The 18,710-nt window shown below is 37.1% G+C and overlaps 1 protein-coding gene across 1 annotated transcript in view; it reads left to right on the top strand.

The window, feature by feature from the left end:
- The window catches only part of LOC136872674 (golgin subfamily A member 3), a 224,370-nt gene that overhangs the window by 108,795 nt on the left and 96,865 nt on the right, over positions 1 to 18,710 (top strand). The window contains exon 10 of the mRNA XM_067146489.2: positions 4,080 to 4,232. Within this exon, the coding sequence (XP_067002590.2) occupies positions 4,080 to 4,232 (153 nt within the window). The remainder of the gene's footprint in view (positions 1 to 4,079; positions 4,233 to 18,710) is intronic.

The raw sequence follows: 18,710 nt of genomic DNA, 5'->3' as shown, positions 1-18,710 counted from the left end.
CCATAAAAAAATATGAACATCCTGGTTGACACAACAATCAAGAAAGAACTTAAGGAAAGCTCAATTAAATCTGTCACAACACGCATTACTGGTCCGCCCTCCCATACTTCCACTGACTCTCCCTACCCTCACCCGCCATTTCTCCCATCCAGCGCAACATCGGAACGCTCGCCAGTCAGTGTGGAGGTCAACACCGACCCAACCTGATATATACAAGCTCAGGACTGGAGGAAAGAGGATGTGAGTAATATTTGGCGACTCTTCATATTGACTTGTGAAAATGTAAATTTATAATTCCACCTTTACAATACTGTAATTGTCTTTATTAAAAAGACTACATTAGACTATATTCATGATACATGTTTCGTCCTCTTATGTGACATCTCCAGTCACACATACAAACATAGAAAATAAGGTGAGGACACGTTGAAATAAGTAAATGAAAAGTCTTCAAATCTTGTGACGCGGCGTGTTGGCGTCTTGTCAATCTTGAATGTGAAAATGGTGCAGCATGAGCATAATATGAAGCATGAAGTCCAATTAAAACACAGATTAAAATGTTATATGCATAGAATTGCCCAATTATAAAACAACATGAGTGGTTTTGCGAATAAAATTATATGTAACATAGCCACTCATGTTGTTTTATAATTGGGCAATTCTGTGCATATAACAACATTTTAATCTGTGTTTTAACTCGACTTCATGTTATGTTCATGCTGCACCATTTTAACATTCAAGATTGACAAGACGCCAACACACTACGTCACAAGTTTTAAAGACTTCTCATTTACTAATTTCAACGTGTCCTCACTTTATTTTCAATGTTTGTATGTGTGACTGAAGATGTCCCATAAGAGGACGAAATATGTGTCACGAATATAGTCTAATGTTGTCCTTTCAATAAAGACAAGGGACAAGTCGAGGGACTCCTTGGAAACTTGGTGAACGAAATGGAATTCAATGGGGAGCTATCAATATTAATGGGGCTTATGGAAGAAAGCAAGTAGAACTGGCTGAGTTAGCAAAGAGGATACATCTGGATGTGCTAGGAGTAAGTGATATTCGGGTAAGGGGAGATAATGGGGAAGAGATAAGAGATTATAAAATGTAGCCTACTTGATGATAGTTGGAAAGGGAAGGGCAGAGTGTGGGGTAGGGCTGTTTATCAGGAATACCATTGCACGCAACATAGTTTCTGTTAGGCACGTAAATGAGCGAATGATATGGGTAGATTTGACAGTTGGAGGAATTAGGATGAGAATTGGCTCAGTGTATTCACCTTCTGAGGGTGCAGATGAGGATGAAGTTGACAAGTTTTATGAAGCATTGAGTGACATTGTAGTCAGGGTCAACAGCAAGGATAGGATAGTGCTAATGGGCGATTTCAATGCGAGAATTGGAAATTGAACTGAAGGATACGAAAGGGTGATTGGTAAATGTGGGGAAGATATGGAAGCTAATGGGAATGGGAAGCATTTGCTGGATTTCTGTGCTAGGATGGGTTTAGCAGGTACGAATACATTCTTCAAGCATCAGGCTATTCACCACTACACATGGGAGGGTAGGGGTACCAGATCCATAATAGACTGTATCTTAACCGACTTCGAATTCAGGAAGTCTGTTAGGAATGTACGGGTTTTCTGGGGATTTTTTGATGATACAGACTACTATATGATCTGTAGTGAACTAAGTATCTCTAGGCCTAGGATAGAGAAAGTGAAATCTGTCTGCAAATGAATAAGGGTAGAAAATCTCCTGGACAAGGAAATTAGAAGTACGTGGAAATGATTAGTGAGAAGTTTCAAACAATTGACAGTAAGCTGGTTCAGGATATAGAAAGAGAATGGGTAGCATACAGGGATTTTGTTGTAGAAACAGCAGGGAATGCCTAGGGACAATTGTGTGTAAAGATGGGAAAAGGTGAACATCTTGGTGGAATGATGAAGTGAGAACAGCTTGTAAACGTAAAAAGGCTTGTCAGAAACGGCTCCAAACAAGGGCCGATGCAGACAGGAAATTGTACGTAGATGAAAGAAACAGAGCAAAACAAAAAAAAATGTCATGGGGAAGATTTTGGTAATAACCTGGAAAGGCTAGGTCAGCCAGCAGGGAAACCTCTCTGGACAGTAATACAGAATGTTAGGAAGGGAGAGAAATAGGTAATGAACAGTGTTTTGGGTAATTCGATTGAACTCATAATAGATCCCAGAGAATCACTGGACAGGTGGAGGGAATATTTTTAACATCATCTCAACGTAAAAGGAAATCTTCCTGGTGGTGTTGCGAACAGCCAAGCTCATGGGAAGGAGGAAAATGATGCTGGTGAAATTATGCTTGAGGAAGTGGAAAGGATGATAAACTCTATTGTCATAAAGCAGCAGGAATAGATGAAATTAGACCTGAAATGGTGAAGTATAGTGGGAAGGCAGGGATAAAATAGCTTCATAGAGTAGTAAGATTAGCATGGAGTGTTGGTAAGGTACCTTCAGATTGGACAAAAGCAGTAATTGCACCTATCTATAAACAAGGGAACGGGAAGGATTGCAACAGCTATAGAGTATCACATTGATTAGTATACCAGGCAAAGTATTCACTGGCATCTTGGAAAGGAGGGTGCAATCAGTGGTTGAGAAGTTGGATGAAAACCAGTGTGGTTTCAGACTACAGAGTGGTTGTCAGGATCAGATTTTCATTGTGCGCCAGTTAATTGAAAAATGCTACGAGAGGAATAGACAGCAGTTTTTGTGTTTCGTAGATCTAGAGAAAGCATTTGCCAGAATACCGAGGGAAAAGATGTTCGCCATACTGGGGGACTATGAGATTAAGGGTAGATTATTAAAATCAGTCAAGGGCATTTATGTTGACAGTTGGGTTGCAGTGAGAGTTGATGGTAGAATGAGTTCTTTGTTGGAACATTTTGCAATGCTTAAGTACACGTATTTACCTGATGTGATTCAGAGTTTGGAAAGAAGTTGACGAGTAGAGACAACCTTGACGGATTTGCTAAAGACTAATTAGAATTAAATTTGAAGAACAATCTAGATGCGGAAACCTTTGCACCGTTGACCAAACTCCCTTTACAAGTGCTGACAAGATATACTCCATTGGTTTCTGTAGTTATCGAGTGGAGTTTCTCGCTATATAAGAATCTACTTAGCTCAAAGCGCCAGAGACTTACTGTCAAAAACAATGAAATGTTGTGTGCAATCCAATATAACATGTTGATTAATTATTAGAACCAAGTTCATGTAACTGGTTTAAACGTTAATAACGTATTGTATTAACACCTTTTTTTTTCCCACCTTTTTGTATGCATTTTCAGAACCTTTTTTTCCCCTTTTCTGACCACACTTTCCACCTTAATGAAGGTGCCTAAAATTTATTTTTAGAACCTTTTTTTTCATATTGTAGAGCCAATTTTAGGCACCAAAAAATCCAAGGACTATTCATTGCAGTAAGACATGATTTTAATTACTATATTCTAATTAATTGAAGTAACTTAACATTCACTCAGTTACAAAGAGACGGAATGAAGCAGCATTATCATTAGGTGCAATGCACCTTTGGCAACAAATTGGACTAACAAATGTTGTCAGTGTCGGATAGCAACTATGTATGAATAGAGGTTTCCTAATAACCACCTACAGTCTGATTCTAGAACACTGTCTAATTTCAGGTACATTTACAGGATCATCATCTTCATCTTCTTTTTGCTTTCAAGTATAGTTCACAAAATTCTCATTACCTCAGAATACAGAGTTCAAAATGTTTAATCTATCAAAATTGTGGTATATCTCATAAAATTATACTTATTCATATTCCTTGACATAGATTTGTGTTTCATTGTTGAGTTTTTCATTATCCCAAAAATTACATATCCATAAAATTGTACACTTTGTAGATCACGTGTAGTTACAGTAATTTTGTAGCTTTATTATGTTTTCTAACAAATGCAACATTTGCCTCACTTTTAAACCACTAGATCTTAAACATTATCTGATAGAAGGGAAGTATAGTACTTATAGATCACAACCTGCCCTGCTATTCCCTTCCTTGAAAACATGTTCCTATTTCAGTGAGTCCTTGAAGGCTTTTCCTCATGGTGGGGGGCCAGACAACGAGGAGACTGGCACTCAGACAGACGGTGAGCAGGACAACCGGGACGTAGAACTGCACAAATCTCTATCCTTTGGAGATAAGGATCCTGACCTGCGCTCGCAGAGCTTTGGGTATGTCTAGTTTATCTATCTAGCAAAGTTTGAAAGGATATAATGTTCATCTTTCGAGGAAATTGGCAATTTGTCGTGGCTTCTATTGAAAGAGAGTTGTCTGTGTGATGTGCATTCACTTCTGCCAGTCTCCTCATTACTACACTGTTTAATATTGTAACTAACAGATCACAGAAATAATAACTTGGAATAACATTAATGTTTTAACACAGTAAATAAAATTTAGGGCATCATTTTCAACATTAATGCAATACATAAAATAGCACTTTATAAAATCCCACAATTAGTATTCTTCACATAATACATTAAATAGCATTCTGTGTGTTGGTTTTCTTTGTTTTAATCTTTCTGGTTTTTCTTATATCACATACAAATTCTTGTTACTTTTCCATTAAAGTTAATGGCAAAATTATTAATTTGAATGTAAATTGTGGCAGAAGCATGAAGGAGCAGAGTGCATAATCATGGAAATTCAAGCCTTAGTTTGTAAGTGAATAAGCAATTATTTGTAATATCTGAAGCCATCTCTTTTCAGTTTCAACTCAATTTCTAACTGTTCTTCAGTCTGTCAAAACTAACTTTCAGTAAATAGATTTGTAAACTAGCTCAAAGAGAAAACATATCGTAACAGTATTAAACCTGAAAAAGAATCAGTTTAATGAAAATAGTGTGACATGTTTTGTTCTTGCAAGAACATCATCAGATTCTATTGAATCACATCAAATACGGTATTTAAAGATAAATATGTGTTTATTTCTGTTTAAATACTTAGGAACTTGAAACCTGGAACTTATCTTAATATGTCCTGCTTTGTCTTCACTCCATCTTTACTGCGAGATTTTTAAAAAAAGTTAGGCGTGGGTCTAAATGGCTGTAGTCTATTACACCCCTCCGTTTAGCTAGTTCAATGACACGATGTGTTTTGTTTTTAATGTTTCCCTCAGTATTACCGTTGTTGTTATTTTCTGTGTATTGCAGTTCTTTTTGTAAACTATCTGAGGGTTCGTGATCAGCATCTAATGGGCTGCCTATTATACCAGTAATTTTCATTATTTCGTCTTCACTTATTTCATTTAGATTATTATCGTAAATTGAATTGTTTTTTAAAACTATTTAGGGATAGTCTAACAGACTTTCATGTGACAATCTTCGTATTATTATTATTATTATTAATTTATTTTATTTATTTATAAATAAATCATATCAATAAACTTTTTTTTTTACAATTTTGCTTTACGTTGCACAGACACAGATAGGTCTTTTGGCGACAATGGGATAGGAGTGGGAAGGAAGCAGTCATGGCTTTAATTAAGGTACAGCCCCAGCATTTGCCTGATGTAAAAATGGGAAACCACGAAAAACCATCTTCAGGGCTGCCGACAGTGGGGCTCGAACCCACTATCTCCCGGATGCAAACTCACAGCTGCTTGCCCCTAACCGCATGGTCAACTCGCCCTGTAAACAATTGTTAGAATACATGTGACTTAGCAGTGAAATGATCTCCAAGGGATTGTGCATTAACCACATGTTAACCAGCAGCCTCCATATTAAGCAGATGGCCAAATACAATGTAACAGATGGAAAACTTATTATATTTATTGAAAAATTACATTTGCTCTATTGTACATTAAATGCTGCTTGAACTACATGCTAAAGTATGTTACAGCATTTATCTTTTACAACACTAGGCCTATTAATGACATAATGACTACGCTTATCTTTTCAAGAAAGAAACTTGTTAACAATAATCTGTCTCGTACACAAACCTAAACAATGTGAATAATAGCATTTTCTACACACTGTAATTGTGAATTTATACTCATTTTGTTTTTATATGAAAGCCTGTACATTATTCTACTTTTCAACGTAATTCCCACCAATATTGAGGCACTTTTCATATCGTACAACGAGCTTTTGCATACCATCCTCATAGAAGTTGACCGCCTGATTTGTCAGCCACTGCAACACAGCCATCATGACACCATCATCGTCGTCGTGCCATTTACCAGCCATATGTTTCTTCAAATGCAGGAACAAGTGGTAATCACTGGGCGCAAGATCGGGACTGTATGGAGGGTGATCGAGTTGTTCCCAGCGAAATGATGTGATGAGGTCTTGGGTTCGATGAGCCGCATGTGTGCTTGCATTGTCATGAAGCAAAACTACGCCCTTACTGAACATGCCACCCCATTTGTTCTGAATTGAGCGGCGCAGTTTCTTTAAGGCCTCACAATATGTTGCTGAATTGATTGTCTCATCATGGGGCAAAACGTCCACCGGTAACACCCCCTTTCTGTCCCAAAACACGGTAACCATGATTTCCCAGGCTGACATTGTTTGCTTAAACTTCACTTTCTTGGGTGAAGTTGAATGTCGCCATTCCATAGACTGCTGTTTTGATTCAGGTGTATGTAGGCCACCCAGGTTTCATCCCCCATTAAAATTTGACTCAAAAAATCATCACCTTCCTCGTGGTAACGCTCCAGGAAAGTAAAGGCACCGCCCAAACGTTTGCTTTTATGCTCCTCCGTCAACATTTTCGGTACACAGCGTGAGCACACCTTTCGGTAATTTAATCATTCACTCACAATTTCATAAAGAACACTAAGAGAAACTTGAGGAAACATGTCAGATAACGACATAATCGTAAAGCGTCTGTTTTCTCTCACTGCCTGCATCAAATCTTCACTAATGACTGAAGATCGCCCACTCCGTTCTTCATCATGCACATCTTTGTGGCCACCTTTAAATGCTCGAACCCATTTCCTAACTATTCCATCGCTCGTAATGTTTGTTCAGTAAACTGCACAGATCTCACGATGAATATCGATAGCTTTCAAACCTTTTGCACTCAGAAAACGAATAACAGTCCGGACTTCACAGTCTGCGAGACTCTCGATTGGCGAGGCCATTTCAAATGCTTGCCAACAAGCGTACACGAGGGCAACTATAGCCTTAATGGCGTCTCAGCCTTGCCAATAGATGCAGGTACACAGCGCGCATGCACGGAATGCCGACCGCAGCGCTGCATTGGCGGAATATCAAAACGGTATTTACTTGAAAAACATGCCTCGTATAAGATATGAAAAAACACATACTATGCAGGATAGTGTACTAAGGCCCGCTTTCATCAACAGTTGTTAAATATATATTAACAAGTTGTTAGTCACTGTGTTAAAAATTTAACATTAAGATTCTCGTATTTATTCAAACGTCTTCTGAAAAATGGAAGCTAACACATTAACTCGTGACAGTTACAGATAATGCGAATATAGAAAGCAGTGGCAGAGCCAAGTGGTTTTTGAGCATGCTCCAATGCAGATTTGCTTGAATGCTGTAAAACATGGCGTGTTAAGTCAACATAAATGGGTTCTCTCAACATGTGATTTGCAGTCCCCGGCTAAGAATGAGGCAACATCTTTTTACAGATCTTTTATCATCCTTTCCCCACTGTTCTATTTCCTGGTGTATGCTATATTATAATGGTTTTGTGGTCTTGTATCAGGATGAAAATAAGGGGTTCTTAACAGGTATCATCTATCAACTTGTCTGCACTTTAAACCATGCTCTGATATGGGAGTTATTAAATTACATACTGCTGTTTAAAGGATCTGGCCATCATCATTTTTTTTTTTTTAGATCGCATTGGATCACTTTAATCAACCCTTTGGTTTGTCGTTTTCTTGGTAGGAACTGTCTGAACCTTGCGGTCCTCCCAGTACTTATTCATACGTGTTGATATTCTTGCCCTTTCTTGTATAGAATATTTTCTGGTTGGGATTTCCTTCTTTGTGAGTGTTAAGTGGAAAGTCATATTTTTAAGTGCTGTGTTTACTTTTTTTTTTTTTATCCATAGTGTCATCCAGAGTTAAGGCTGATTTCTTTCAAATCCTCCCTAATTTCTTTTATCCATCTGCATCCAGTTGTAGTATTTTTTGAAACAAGATTGTACTGCACTAGCTGTCGTGAGTTTGGCATTCTCAGGATGTGGCTAAAGTACCCTACTCATTTCTTGTGCATGGTATCAGTAATGGGTTCTAATTTCTGATATGCAACATTAAGTACTATTCACCATTACCCATTCTAGTAACTACAGCCCTGATTTGATGGTTATGGTCATTAATCACTTGAACATTAATAGAAAAAGTATCCCTTCCAGTTGCAGCATATTTCAGCTCTGTTGCCTCCAGGTGATTGGATTCCTACGATTGTACCTAAAACACCAGCAAAAGGGCATATTTCGCTGTAGTCGTTGATAATCTGTTGACATTCTTCTACTGAAGGAAATACTAAGTACATTGGGGAGCATGGGTTGGCAACCACAGGGCCCTTAGCTGAGTCCTGGCATTGCTTCCACTTACTTGTGCCAGGCTCCTCACTTTAGTCTATCCTAACCGACCTCCGTTGGTCAACTCTTGTTCTGTTCTGACCTCTATGATATTAGAGCATTTGAGGCCTAGGGAATCTTTAATTTTCACGCGTTGTTTGTGGCCCTTACCTTTCTTTGGGTGATATCCTTATTTTTTAAAGTGTCAGACCCCTTCCATTTTTCTCTCTGATTAGTGTTATATAGAGGATGGTTGCCTAGTCGTATTTCCTCTTAAAACAACAATCACAGAGCTTGATAGCTGCAGTCGCTTAAGTGCGGCCAGTATCCAGTAATCGGGAGATAGTGGGTTCGAGCCCCACTGTCGCAGCCCTGAAGATGGTTTTCCGTGGTTTCCCATTTTCACACCAGGCAAATGCCGGGGCTATACCTTAATTAAGGCCACGACCGCTTCCTTCCAATTCCTAGGCCTTTCCTATCCCACGTCGCCATAAGACCTATCTGTGTCGGTGCGACGTAAAGCAAAAAGAAAACAACAATCACCACCACCACTTTTCATGGATGTTATCGCTGCAGAAACTCTGCCAACTCTTCTACTAACTGTAGCCTTTGAAATTCTAGTGTTGTCTCCAATTAGTACAGGAAAAGAGACATCTTCATAGAATCTTAGTTATCAGTACCTGCTGTTTGGGAGAAAGAGACAAATTTCTGTTTGTGGGATATTCTAACCTCACTTGAATTTTGTCATCTACCTTACTAATGACCATTTTCAATAACCTGTATATTTGTAGAAACTGTATCCGTCATATTTTAAAATCATTACATCGTAAAGCACTTGCTCTACTAGGACTGTTGTTCAAGAGATCAAAAACAGCAATTTCATGTGCAAACTGCAGTTCACAGCAGCCATTTTGGAAAACATGTTAAACATGGGCTGTGAGATGTTAACTTAACACATAGTTTAACAAATTGTTAATTCAAATGTTAAAATGATTTAATAGATTGTTAAATATGACAACTGTTGATGAATTTGGATTTCATTGTACTGTGTTGAAATGAATGACCATTTGGCCATATATTGTTCATGAATTAATACTGTCTGATACGAGGGCAGTCGAGAAAGCCAGGTGACATGGGTGGCAAAGGTCTTTCAGAAGGTATGGGAGTGCCACTTTGTTAATGGGATGACATCCCTGGCATTTTTGACCAAGTTTGTTCAGTGAGCCTGTTCCAGCCCTCAGTCTAGAATTAAAATATCTGAACTGGCCAAGAATCAAAATTGATGATGTCTTCAGATAAGATCGATGATCACACATGCTCTTAAAAGAAAGAACTGCGCAGTCCACAAGGAGATGGACTGGATTGTGCCCCAGGTTTGAAAATTAAAGACTTGATTGAACCAGTGCATGAACAAAAACCAAATATTCCAGAAAGTATCCTACACAGACTGCAAATGATTTTTAGTATTGTTAGCACAAGGAGATAATTTTTTATCCATTTAGATATTTGTTGGTTTTGAATGAATGAGAGAGAGTGTGAATTTAATTATTTATATGTAATCTGTTAACTGTAGGTGCAAAAGCACACCTGTATTATTTTGTATGTTTTTATCCGACCTGTAAATTAGTTATATGCTATTACAGTAATTACAGTATTTGTCATCTCAGTTTTTGGATACTTTTTTTGTATTGTGTTTGTTGAGATAATATGTAGCCTTATATTAATGTGGTTAGATGCAGGAAAATAAATAAAACATCAATCAGATAAACATACTTGCCAACTTTCCCAATTTAGGTGGGGAGGCTCCCGATTTTTGACAGTTTTTCCCTCCTTACATGTAGTAAATATAATTTTGTATTGATTAGGTGGTCTATTTAACAAATAACTTACTGTTATTATTCCAAAGTTTTTCCCTCCTTCCGATTATTGTTATTTCTCCCGATTTTAGTTTTTTACTTTTGGTGAACTTCAAACATTCAAATCCCGCCATTTCAGACTTTCTACGGCAATGGCCGGAAGTCCTTCACTCTTTGGCCGCTTTCAAATGAAATATCGATTCTTATTAATATCTGAAACGTGCATGAATATGTGATGTTTATTGAAACCTGTATATCGCGACGCATACATCGATTGTCAATCTCTCATGCTCACGTGCTGTGTGTTCATTCGCAACAGTCTAGTCACTAGATTTGAAGTCTTTTTTTTTTTTTTTTTAGCAATTTAGTGACAGAATTTCAAACATAGGAACTAGTGACTTCTAGAGATTTTAGGAGCCATTTGGACGCAAATCTGGCGAATTTTAATATATTACTTGACTAGCTGTTACCCGCGACTTCGCTCGCGTGGATTTCTTAATTTGATAGCGGTAATCATTCCTCGGTACTGTACTAAGGCATTATCTGAAAATCCCTAAATTAGGAGTCTGTAACATCCTCAGTTTTTGAGATATATGTATCAGAATTCAACTCCTCCTTCACTTCTTTTCTTCCCCTTATAAGTGGATTATCCAAAAACAAAAAGAAAAGTTTCTTTATTTTTAAAGGAGATTCCAAATACCAATTATTATTACATGTTATATTTTTGAGATATAATACTATAAAATATACTCATTTTAAAAATGTACCCATTTTTTCAATTCTTTCCACCCCCTTAAGTGAATTTTCCAAAAACAAAAAATATTTGTTTATTTTAAAGGAGATTCTAAATACCAGTGTTTACGTCTGTAACATGTTACTTTTTTTAGATATACTCATTATGAAAATTCACCCCATTTTCACTTCTTTTAATCCCTCTTAAGTGGATTTTCCATGTGTTTCTCTATTTTTAAAGGAGATTCCAAATACTAATTTTCACATTTGTAAAATTTTCAGTTTTTGAGATATATATATCCTCATTAAAAAATTCAAGCCATTTTCAGTCCTTTTTACCCCCTTAAAGGGATTTTCCAAGAACAATTAAAAAAAGGTGTTACTTTATTTTTAAAGGAGGTACTAAATACCAATCTTCACGTCTGTAACTTGTTCTGTTTTTGAGATATAAGTACCCCCATTAAAAGATTCAACCACTTCTTCAGTCCTTTTCACCTCTCACCCCTTAAGTGGGTTTTCCAAAAAAAACAAATGTGTGTTTCATTATGAAGATGATTTGAAATAGCACTTTTTACATCTATATCATGTTAAGTTTTCGAGATATACTAATTTAAAAAATTCACCCAATTTTCACTTCTTTTAACCCCCTTAAGTGGATTCTTTGAAAACAAAAAAATTGTGTGTTTCTTTATTTATAAAGGAGATTCCAAATACCAATTTTTACATCTTGAGTTTTATTTTGAAAGTTCACCCGACATTTCGACTTCTGTTCACACCCCCTCCCGTGTGGATTTTCAGAAAACAAAACGCGTTTCTTTAATTTTAAAGGAGACTCCATGTACCAAATTTCACTACAATAACATCTTCAGTTTTTGAGATATAGGTATCCTCATAAAAAGTATTCAACCCCTTTTTCACTTATTTATTACCCCCCCCCCCCCAAGTGGATTTTCCAAAAAAAAAAGTGTTTCTTTGTTTTTAATGGAGATTCCAAATACCAGTTTTGATGTCCTTAAACTCTTAAGCTTTTGAGATATAGATATACTGATTTTAAAAATTCACCCCCCTTTTCATGCCCTTAGCAATGGAATATCCAAAAATCCTTCCTTTTGAGCAACTACAATGTAATTTAAATGTATCCTCAAAATTTCATTTCTTTATGTTCAGTAGTTTTGGCTCGGCAATGATGAATCAGTCAGTCAGGGCATATTATTTTATATATATAGATAAATACCATTGCCCTTCGCTTAATCGCGCGGGCGCGTGATGCAATATATTAATCTATGCATTTGCTAAGTAATGGCATCTAAGTGCATGAGTGATTCACATGTGTGGAGCATGAGTTTATACTATTTTCAGAAGGCTTATTAGAGACCGATCGTCTCATTCACATACTTCCTGTAAGGGAATAGAGATGTGTAATTTTTAGCCTTGTAGCAATAGTTGGGTTTTGAGACAATAAGTCTTATAATATATACCATAGTACTCCTGTATTGTTTGAAGTTGTAATAGCAGTGTTCTTAATTGTTGTTAGAAGTGTTATTGAATTTAATGTGTGATTATGGGGAAGCCGTCATATGTACAAAGCTAAGGAATCAGACCGAGTGAGTTGGTGCCGGGCTGTTAGGGGCGTGCTGCTGGTGGCTCGCATTCCGGAGAGTGTGGTTCGAACCCCACAGGCGGCAGCCCTGAGGATGGTTTTCTGTGTTTTCCAGCCCTTTCCTATCCCATTGTCGCTAATTGTACAATGTCGAGACAAGGAAAATTTTAAAACATGGGTGCACCCGGTGGCTTTCTGTGGGCAAATGTTTATCCAGGTTGTTGGATCACTGGCAGCCTTTGTCCAGTCTGCTCAATTATGAAGTGAAGTCTGGTAAGACAGGTCAGCTTAGAAGTCTCGAAACTTACCATATCCAAAGATGAAACAAACATCAGTAGAGGGCGCTGCCCTTCAAGGAAAAGAATCAATGAATCACCAGTCCCATGTACTTCACCCAAAACAACTAATAATAATAGTAATAATGTTATTTGCTTTACGTCCCACTAACTACTTTTTAAGGTCTTCAGAGACGCTGGGGTGCCGGAATTTAGTCCCGCAGGAGTTCTTTTACATGCCAGTAAATCTACCGAGTATTTGAGCACCTTCAAATACCACCGGACTGAGCCAGGATCGAACCTGCCAAGTTGGGGTTAGAAGGCCAGCTCCTTAACCGTCTGAGCCACTCAGGCCGGCGCTAAAACAACTAAACAGGATTCCTTCATTATGTGCAGTCTGTCTCATGAAGAAAGGATTTTTATGTTCCTGTCATCAGATTTAAATTAGCCTTTATGTCTGTTTTTATCAAATCTTATACCTACATTTGATAAATCAAATTTAATTTTGCAGTCAAGTGTGCCTCACATCCATTTACTGCAGGATCTGCTGCTGGACACATTAAGGAATTTGATAAAAATATTTGGACCCCCTTCAGTGGTTAAATCCTCCTACAGCAGGGGAAACCAGAAGAATGATTGTGACTTGGTCACTGGTAGTTGCACTTCCCAATTCATAGAGCATCTGAAGCATGACGAAAAGGAGGAATTTTTCTCATGAGTTCAAGCGTACTTCACTGATAGATTAGTTCGTGTTACTCTTGGTATTTTAACAATCTTTCAGAGTAATGCTGAATGTGAGAGTATATTTAGTCAGGTGACTAAAACACGAACACAGTTCAAGTCATCTATTGGTGATGAAAATTTGGAGAGGTTGTTGACAGTAAAATCAAGGCTACATGGCAACTGCTTTCAACAAACCTTTGACAGAGGTGTTCTCAGACAGGCAAAATCTGCCACTGCTGCTTCTTTTAATGAACAGAAATTTTCTACTGATGGAGAAGCTTCTGTAAATCAGGAAGATGGAAGGAAGGTAGGCCTTACCATATCATACATGTTCTTATAAATTTTCCGTTGTTCTATACAAGTATTTAGGTATCGCTGAATATGAATACATATGAGAGTAAAATATTTGTGGATTTTGATTCCATTCAGTTTCCCTGGAAATATGTGTTAAGTGTGGACTTGACAACATGATGCATTGAGCTTGCTAGGATAATGTATGTATTGCACAAGACATGTAGAATAAGCAGTTTTGACCAATTGTATCTCTTGATTTTTCCTGATTTCTATATCAAAATCTCCTGATTTTGGTTTTGTAAAGTTGGCAGGTATGGATAAAAAGATTTAAAATATCTCCAGTATCCTGAAGGATCCAGTTTCTTTTATTAGGCTTATTGTAACTGATCTTGTAAGGTTGCTGTCGTATACAGTACATCTTTCTCAAACCTAATATTTGTCTCAATTTCTTCAGAAACATTGTGAAACAAATGTTCTTAGCTAGGTCCTAGTGACCTTTCAGGGCAACGTCTCCTCATCACAGAAATTGGCTATAACATACAAAGAATGATTCATTATTTAATTTGTCAGAGAAAATTTGTGTTATTAACCCTCAAGAAGTCATATGGGTTGTTTGTAACATCCCATTTCCACCTTTACAGTTGTCATTAGTAATCATTATACTTTGTATTTTAGATTAAAATCTGGACGTTAAAGCTTCCTCCATGAATAGATCAGAGGCCTTTGATATGTGGTTACATAGGAGAATGCTCAGAATAGCCTGGACAGATTTTGTAACCAATAATGAAGTGTTAAGGAGAGCTAGATATGAGTGTAAGCTGGCAAACATCTTCAGAGCCAGGAAAACAGCTTATTTAGGCCATGTTCAACAAGGTAGAAAGTATGGGCTTGTACGTGTCATAAGAAGGCAAGCAAGGAGCTGGTAGGCCACCGATGTCATGGCTCCAAAATATCAAAGACCTAATAACTAACAGGTTGGCTAAAGAAGAGGGGTGCTTTCTCCAGAGTGGCGACGGATATGGCACTTGAGGAAGAAGAAATGATAAGTGAATAGAAACTTGCAAGTATTTGTTGCATAGTAAATTATGCCCAAAAGTGGACATTTTTTTAAGAACTGTTATGATGATAGTCTAATTTTGACTTTTTAGCACGTTTTCTCATTCAGAGGCCAAAAGTTACATTTTCTATAAAATTTATAATATAATTTACTGAATTTATTTTTCTAGTTTTTATTACATTTCCATACCTGCCAACTTTCCCGATTTAGGCGGGAGACTCCCGATTTTCGACAGTTTTTCCCGCCTCCCGATTATTCTATTATTTCTCCCGATTTTAGCTTATTTTTTGGTGAACTTCAGACATTTGTTTTCAAATCCCGCTGTTTCAGCTTTTTTTACGCCAGTGGCCGGAAGTCCTTCGCTCATTGGCCGCTTTCAAACGAAATATCGACGTTTATTAATGCGCGAATGTGCAATGTTTACTGAAACCTGTATATCGCGACGTGTATATCGATTGTCAATCTCTCGTTCTCGCGTGCTATTTTCGTGTTCATCCACATCAGTCTAGACGATTCTAGAGACTAGTCGTTATATACGGAGTCTTTTTAGTAATTTAGTGACAGAATTTCAATGATAACGACTAGTGACTTTTCTAGAGATTTTAGGAGCCATTTGGAGAAAATTCTGACTAATTTTATCTCAATATAAATAGAGAGTTTTGTCTGCACATTGCTCAGAATTAACAAAGAATATCTCCGTACCGGCCGTGACCGCAGTAACAAGGGGAAATGCAAGTTTTAATTTTCCGTAATTTCTGTCTGTATGCATATATGTATGTATGTACATATGTACGCCCACCACGAGAAAACGGCTGAAGAGAATTTAATGAAAATCGGTATATAAAGTCGGGGAATAGGTTGCTACAATCTAGGCCATAAATAATTTTATTCACTCCGAGTGAAATGGTAGTTTAGGGGAAGGCCTAAGATGTAATTCTCAAATATTTATATTTTTTTATTGGCCCTGTTGATAAATACTATATAACTAATGTTATATAGTATTGCATTTCGTATCGTTTGTCTTATACATTTTTACCGTACCGGCTATGATAAGAGATATTCATGAATTTGGATTTTTGTTGCTAAGCCCATATAAGCGCTGAGGTACGAAAAAATGGGAGAACAGAATTTAATGAAAATCGGTATGTTATGTCGGGGAATAAGGAACTACAGTCTATGCTATACATAATTTTATTCACCCTGTTCGAAATGGTAGTTTAGGGGAAGGTGCCATAAATTTAATTTTTTATTACCTATCTTAGTCTATCGAAAATTACTACGTAACTAAGTAATAGAGAATACAATTTCCGATTATTCATGTCTTATTCAGTTTTAGTGTACAGACTAAAATGAAATTAAATTGTGAAAATGATTATAAGAATGAGAAAAAAGTCATGAAGGAACGATCGCTGGAATAACAACACAAGAGGGAGTCATGAAAGAAAGGAGGACTCACTTTACATTAGATGCTCTAATATCATAGAGTCAGAAGAAAACTAAATGTGAAGGCCTGCAGTATAGAAAGCTCATAAAATTGATCAACAATAACATTACATTGGCCATTGTTTGATGTGATGTGCTTTGTGTATTCTTCTGCCATTTATCTCCGATAGATGGGATTACTGCTGGGTACTGTTATTGAGTATAACAGCCTGCCTGAATATTTGCAGAAAGTAACATGGAAGTTAGATCTCGCTCTTCTTTAGCATGCTATTCCTCTGGTTCATAAATTTTCTGATACTACGGGTATGTAACACACTGGATCAGCATAGTATTCCAGCTATTCAATCCCTACTCTGGGGCAGTGATTGGAATGAGCAGTGTGCACACTTAAACTGAATAATTACACAGGAGTGTTCACGGCTGTCTGCGTCCTGGTCATTCTAGCTCTGGAACTTTGAACTGTTAGATCGACACCATGCTATTTTCGTTAAAAGTAAGAAAATGTGCTGTTTTTCATTTTTTTTTAATATTTCATATGACAGCGTTGCTTTTAATCGCAACATTCATACTGACGTCACTGTAATGACCTATGTTGACACTTCAGTTGGGAAAACTGTAAGGACAGTCTTTCTGAGAATTCTGTAGCAAAGCACATCAGCTAGTTATTTGATACAGATAGTATTGCGCTTCGCATAATCGCACGGAAGCTTGATCCAATATATTAATCTATGCATTTGCTAAGTAATGGCATCTAAGTGCATGACTGATTCACATGTGTGGAGCATGAATTCATGCTATTTTTTGAAATATTATCAGAGACTAATCATCTCACTCACATACTTCCTGTGAGGGAATAGAGATGTGTAATTTTTAGCATTGTAGTTTCGTGTAGCAACAGTTGGGCTTTGAGACAATAAGTGTTATAAATATATCATAGTGCTGTACTGTGCTAGACGCAGAATAAGCAGTTTTGACCAATAATGTATCTCCTGATTTCTCCTTATTTTCATATCAAAATCTCCTGATTTTTTGTTTCGTAAAGTTGGCAGGTATGCATTTCAAGTAGAACTCTATGTACCATATTTGGCAGTCTAGTCCAGGGTTAATTTATTGCTTTACAACATTCGGGGTACAGCGACGCACAAATCAAGACCGTAAATCGTGTTATTGGGGAGAAAAAAAAAAAAAAAAGAGAAAAGTGCATTGAACTTCCCCTCTAGTGTGTTACTTCCTTTGTATCTATTGAAGCCCTGCAAATAAATTGTGTGTTCTGGCCTGAGTTCTCGAAGTACAAAGTGTGGTATGCGACCAGATCAATTGTACAATGCCGAAAATTAAAACTTAAAAGGCTTCCCTGATATTTCAGTGACTACAGGAAGTTCTGGACCTCACATCGGATGGACAGACAATGTATTGCCAAACATGTAGCAAAGAAGGTGGTTGCACTGATATAAATCATGTTCAGTTTTTGCTGCTAAAAGTCCATTTAAGACTCGGTATTTAAATAAATACTCAAATTTATTTTTTTGTTTTACGATATATTAGAATCGTTCCGTATTGATGGTTTTAACTTTACAAAGGTGAAAAAAATGAGTGTATCCTCCTAATTCAATACATAATATATTCCATCATTAGATGGAGTAAACAAATTCAAACATGTTTCAGCTCGTTTGAGCCATCTTCAGTGAGTGAGGGGGGTGGGGGGTTGAAATAACTTACATAATACAAGTTAAAAAAATGCCAAAAACCATAATGAAGGAACAAATGAAAAAACAAAATTAGCACAATATACAATATTTACATCATTATGTGGAGCACCCATTCCACACTTTTTACTTATCAGCCCAAGTTTCTCACACAACCTCATTTTTTTTTCATTACAGATTGGAACTTCATTGGCGGTTTCCACTAGGTCACTTACAGTTTACCATGCATCTGTCATCTCCCTAACATAGTTTTTCGATTTTATGTTGCGGCCCTTCCGACCTTTTATAATAAGGCAACCAACCAGCCAACATTATGAAACTATAATCAAGAAAGGGACCGCTAGATTGAGAAGATATTGAGAATGCTGCTGTTCTAAAGCTTTAAATTTCATCGGTGTTTTTCTTTGTCACAGGCTTTTCGTCTGCACATTATATCAGGCTTGGTTTCTCAAACTTTTTCGCTCC

This window comes from Anabrus simplex, chromosome 1, assembly GCF_040414725.1.
Source record: "Anabrus simplex isolate iqAnaSimp1 chromosome 1, ASM4041472v1, whole genome shotgun sequence".
In the NCBI taxonomy this organism is placed as follows: domain Eukaryota; kingdom Metazoa; phylum Arthropoda; class Insecta; order Orthoptera; family Tettigoniidae; genus Anabrus; species Anabrus simplex.
Note: the sequence above shows the minus strand (reverse complement) of the source record. Positions and strands in the feature narration are given on the sequence as shown.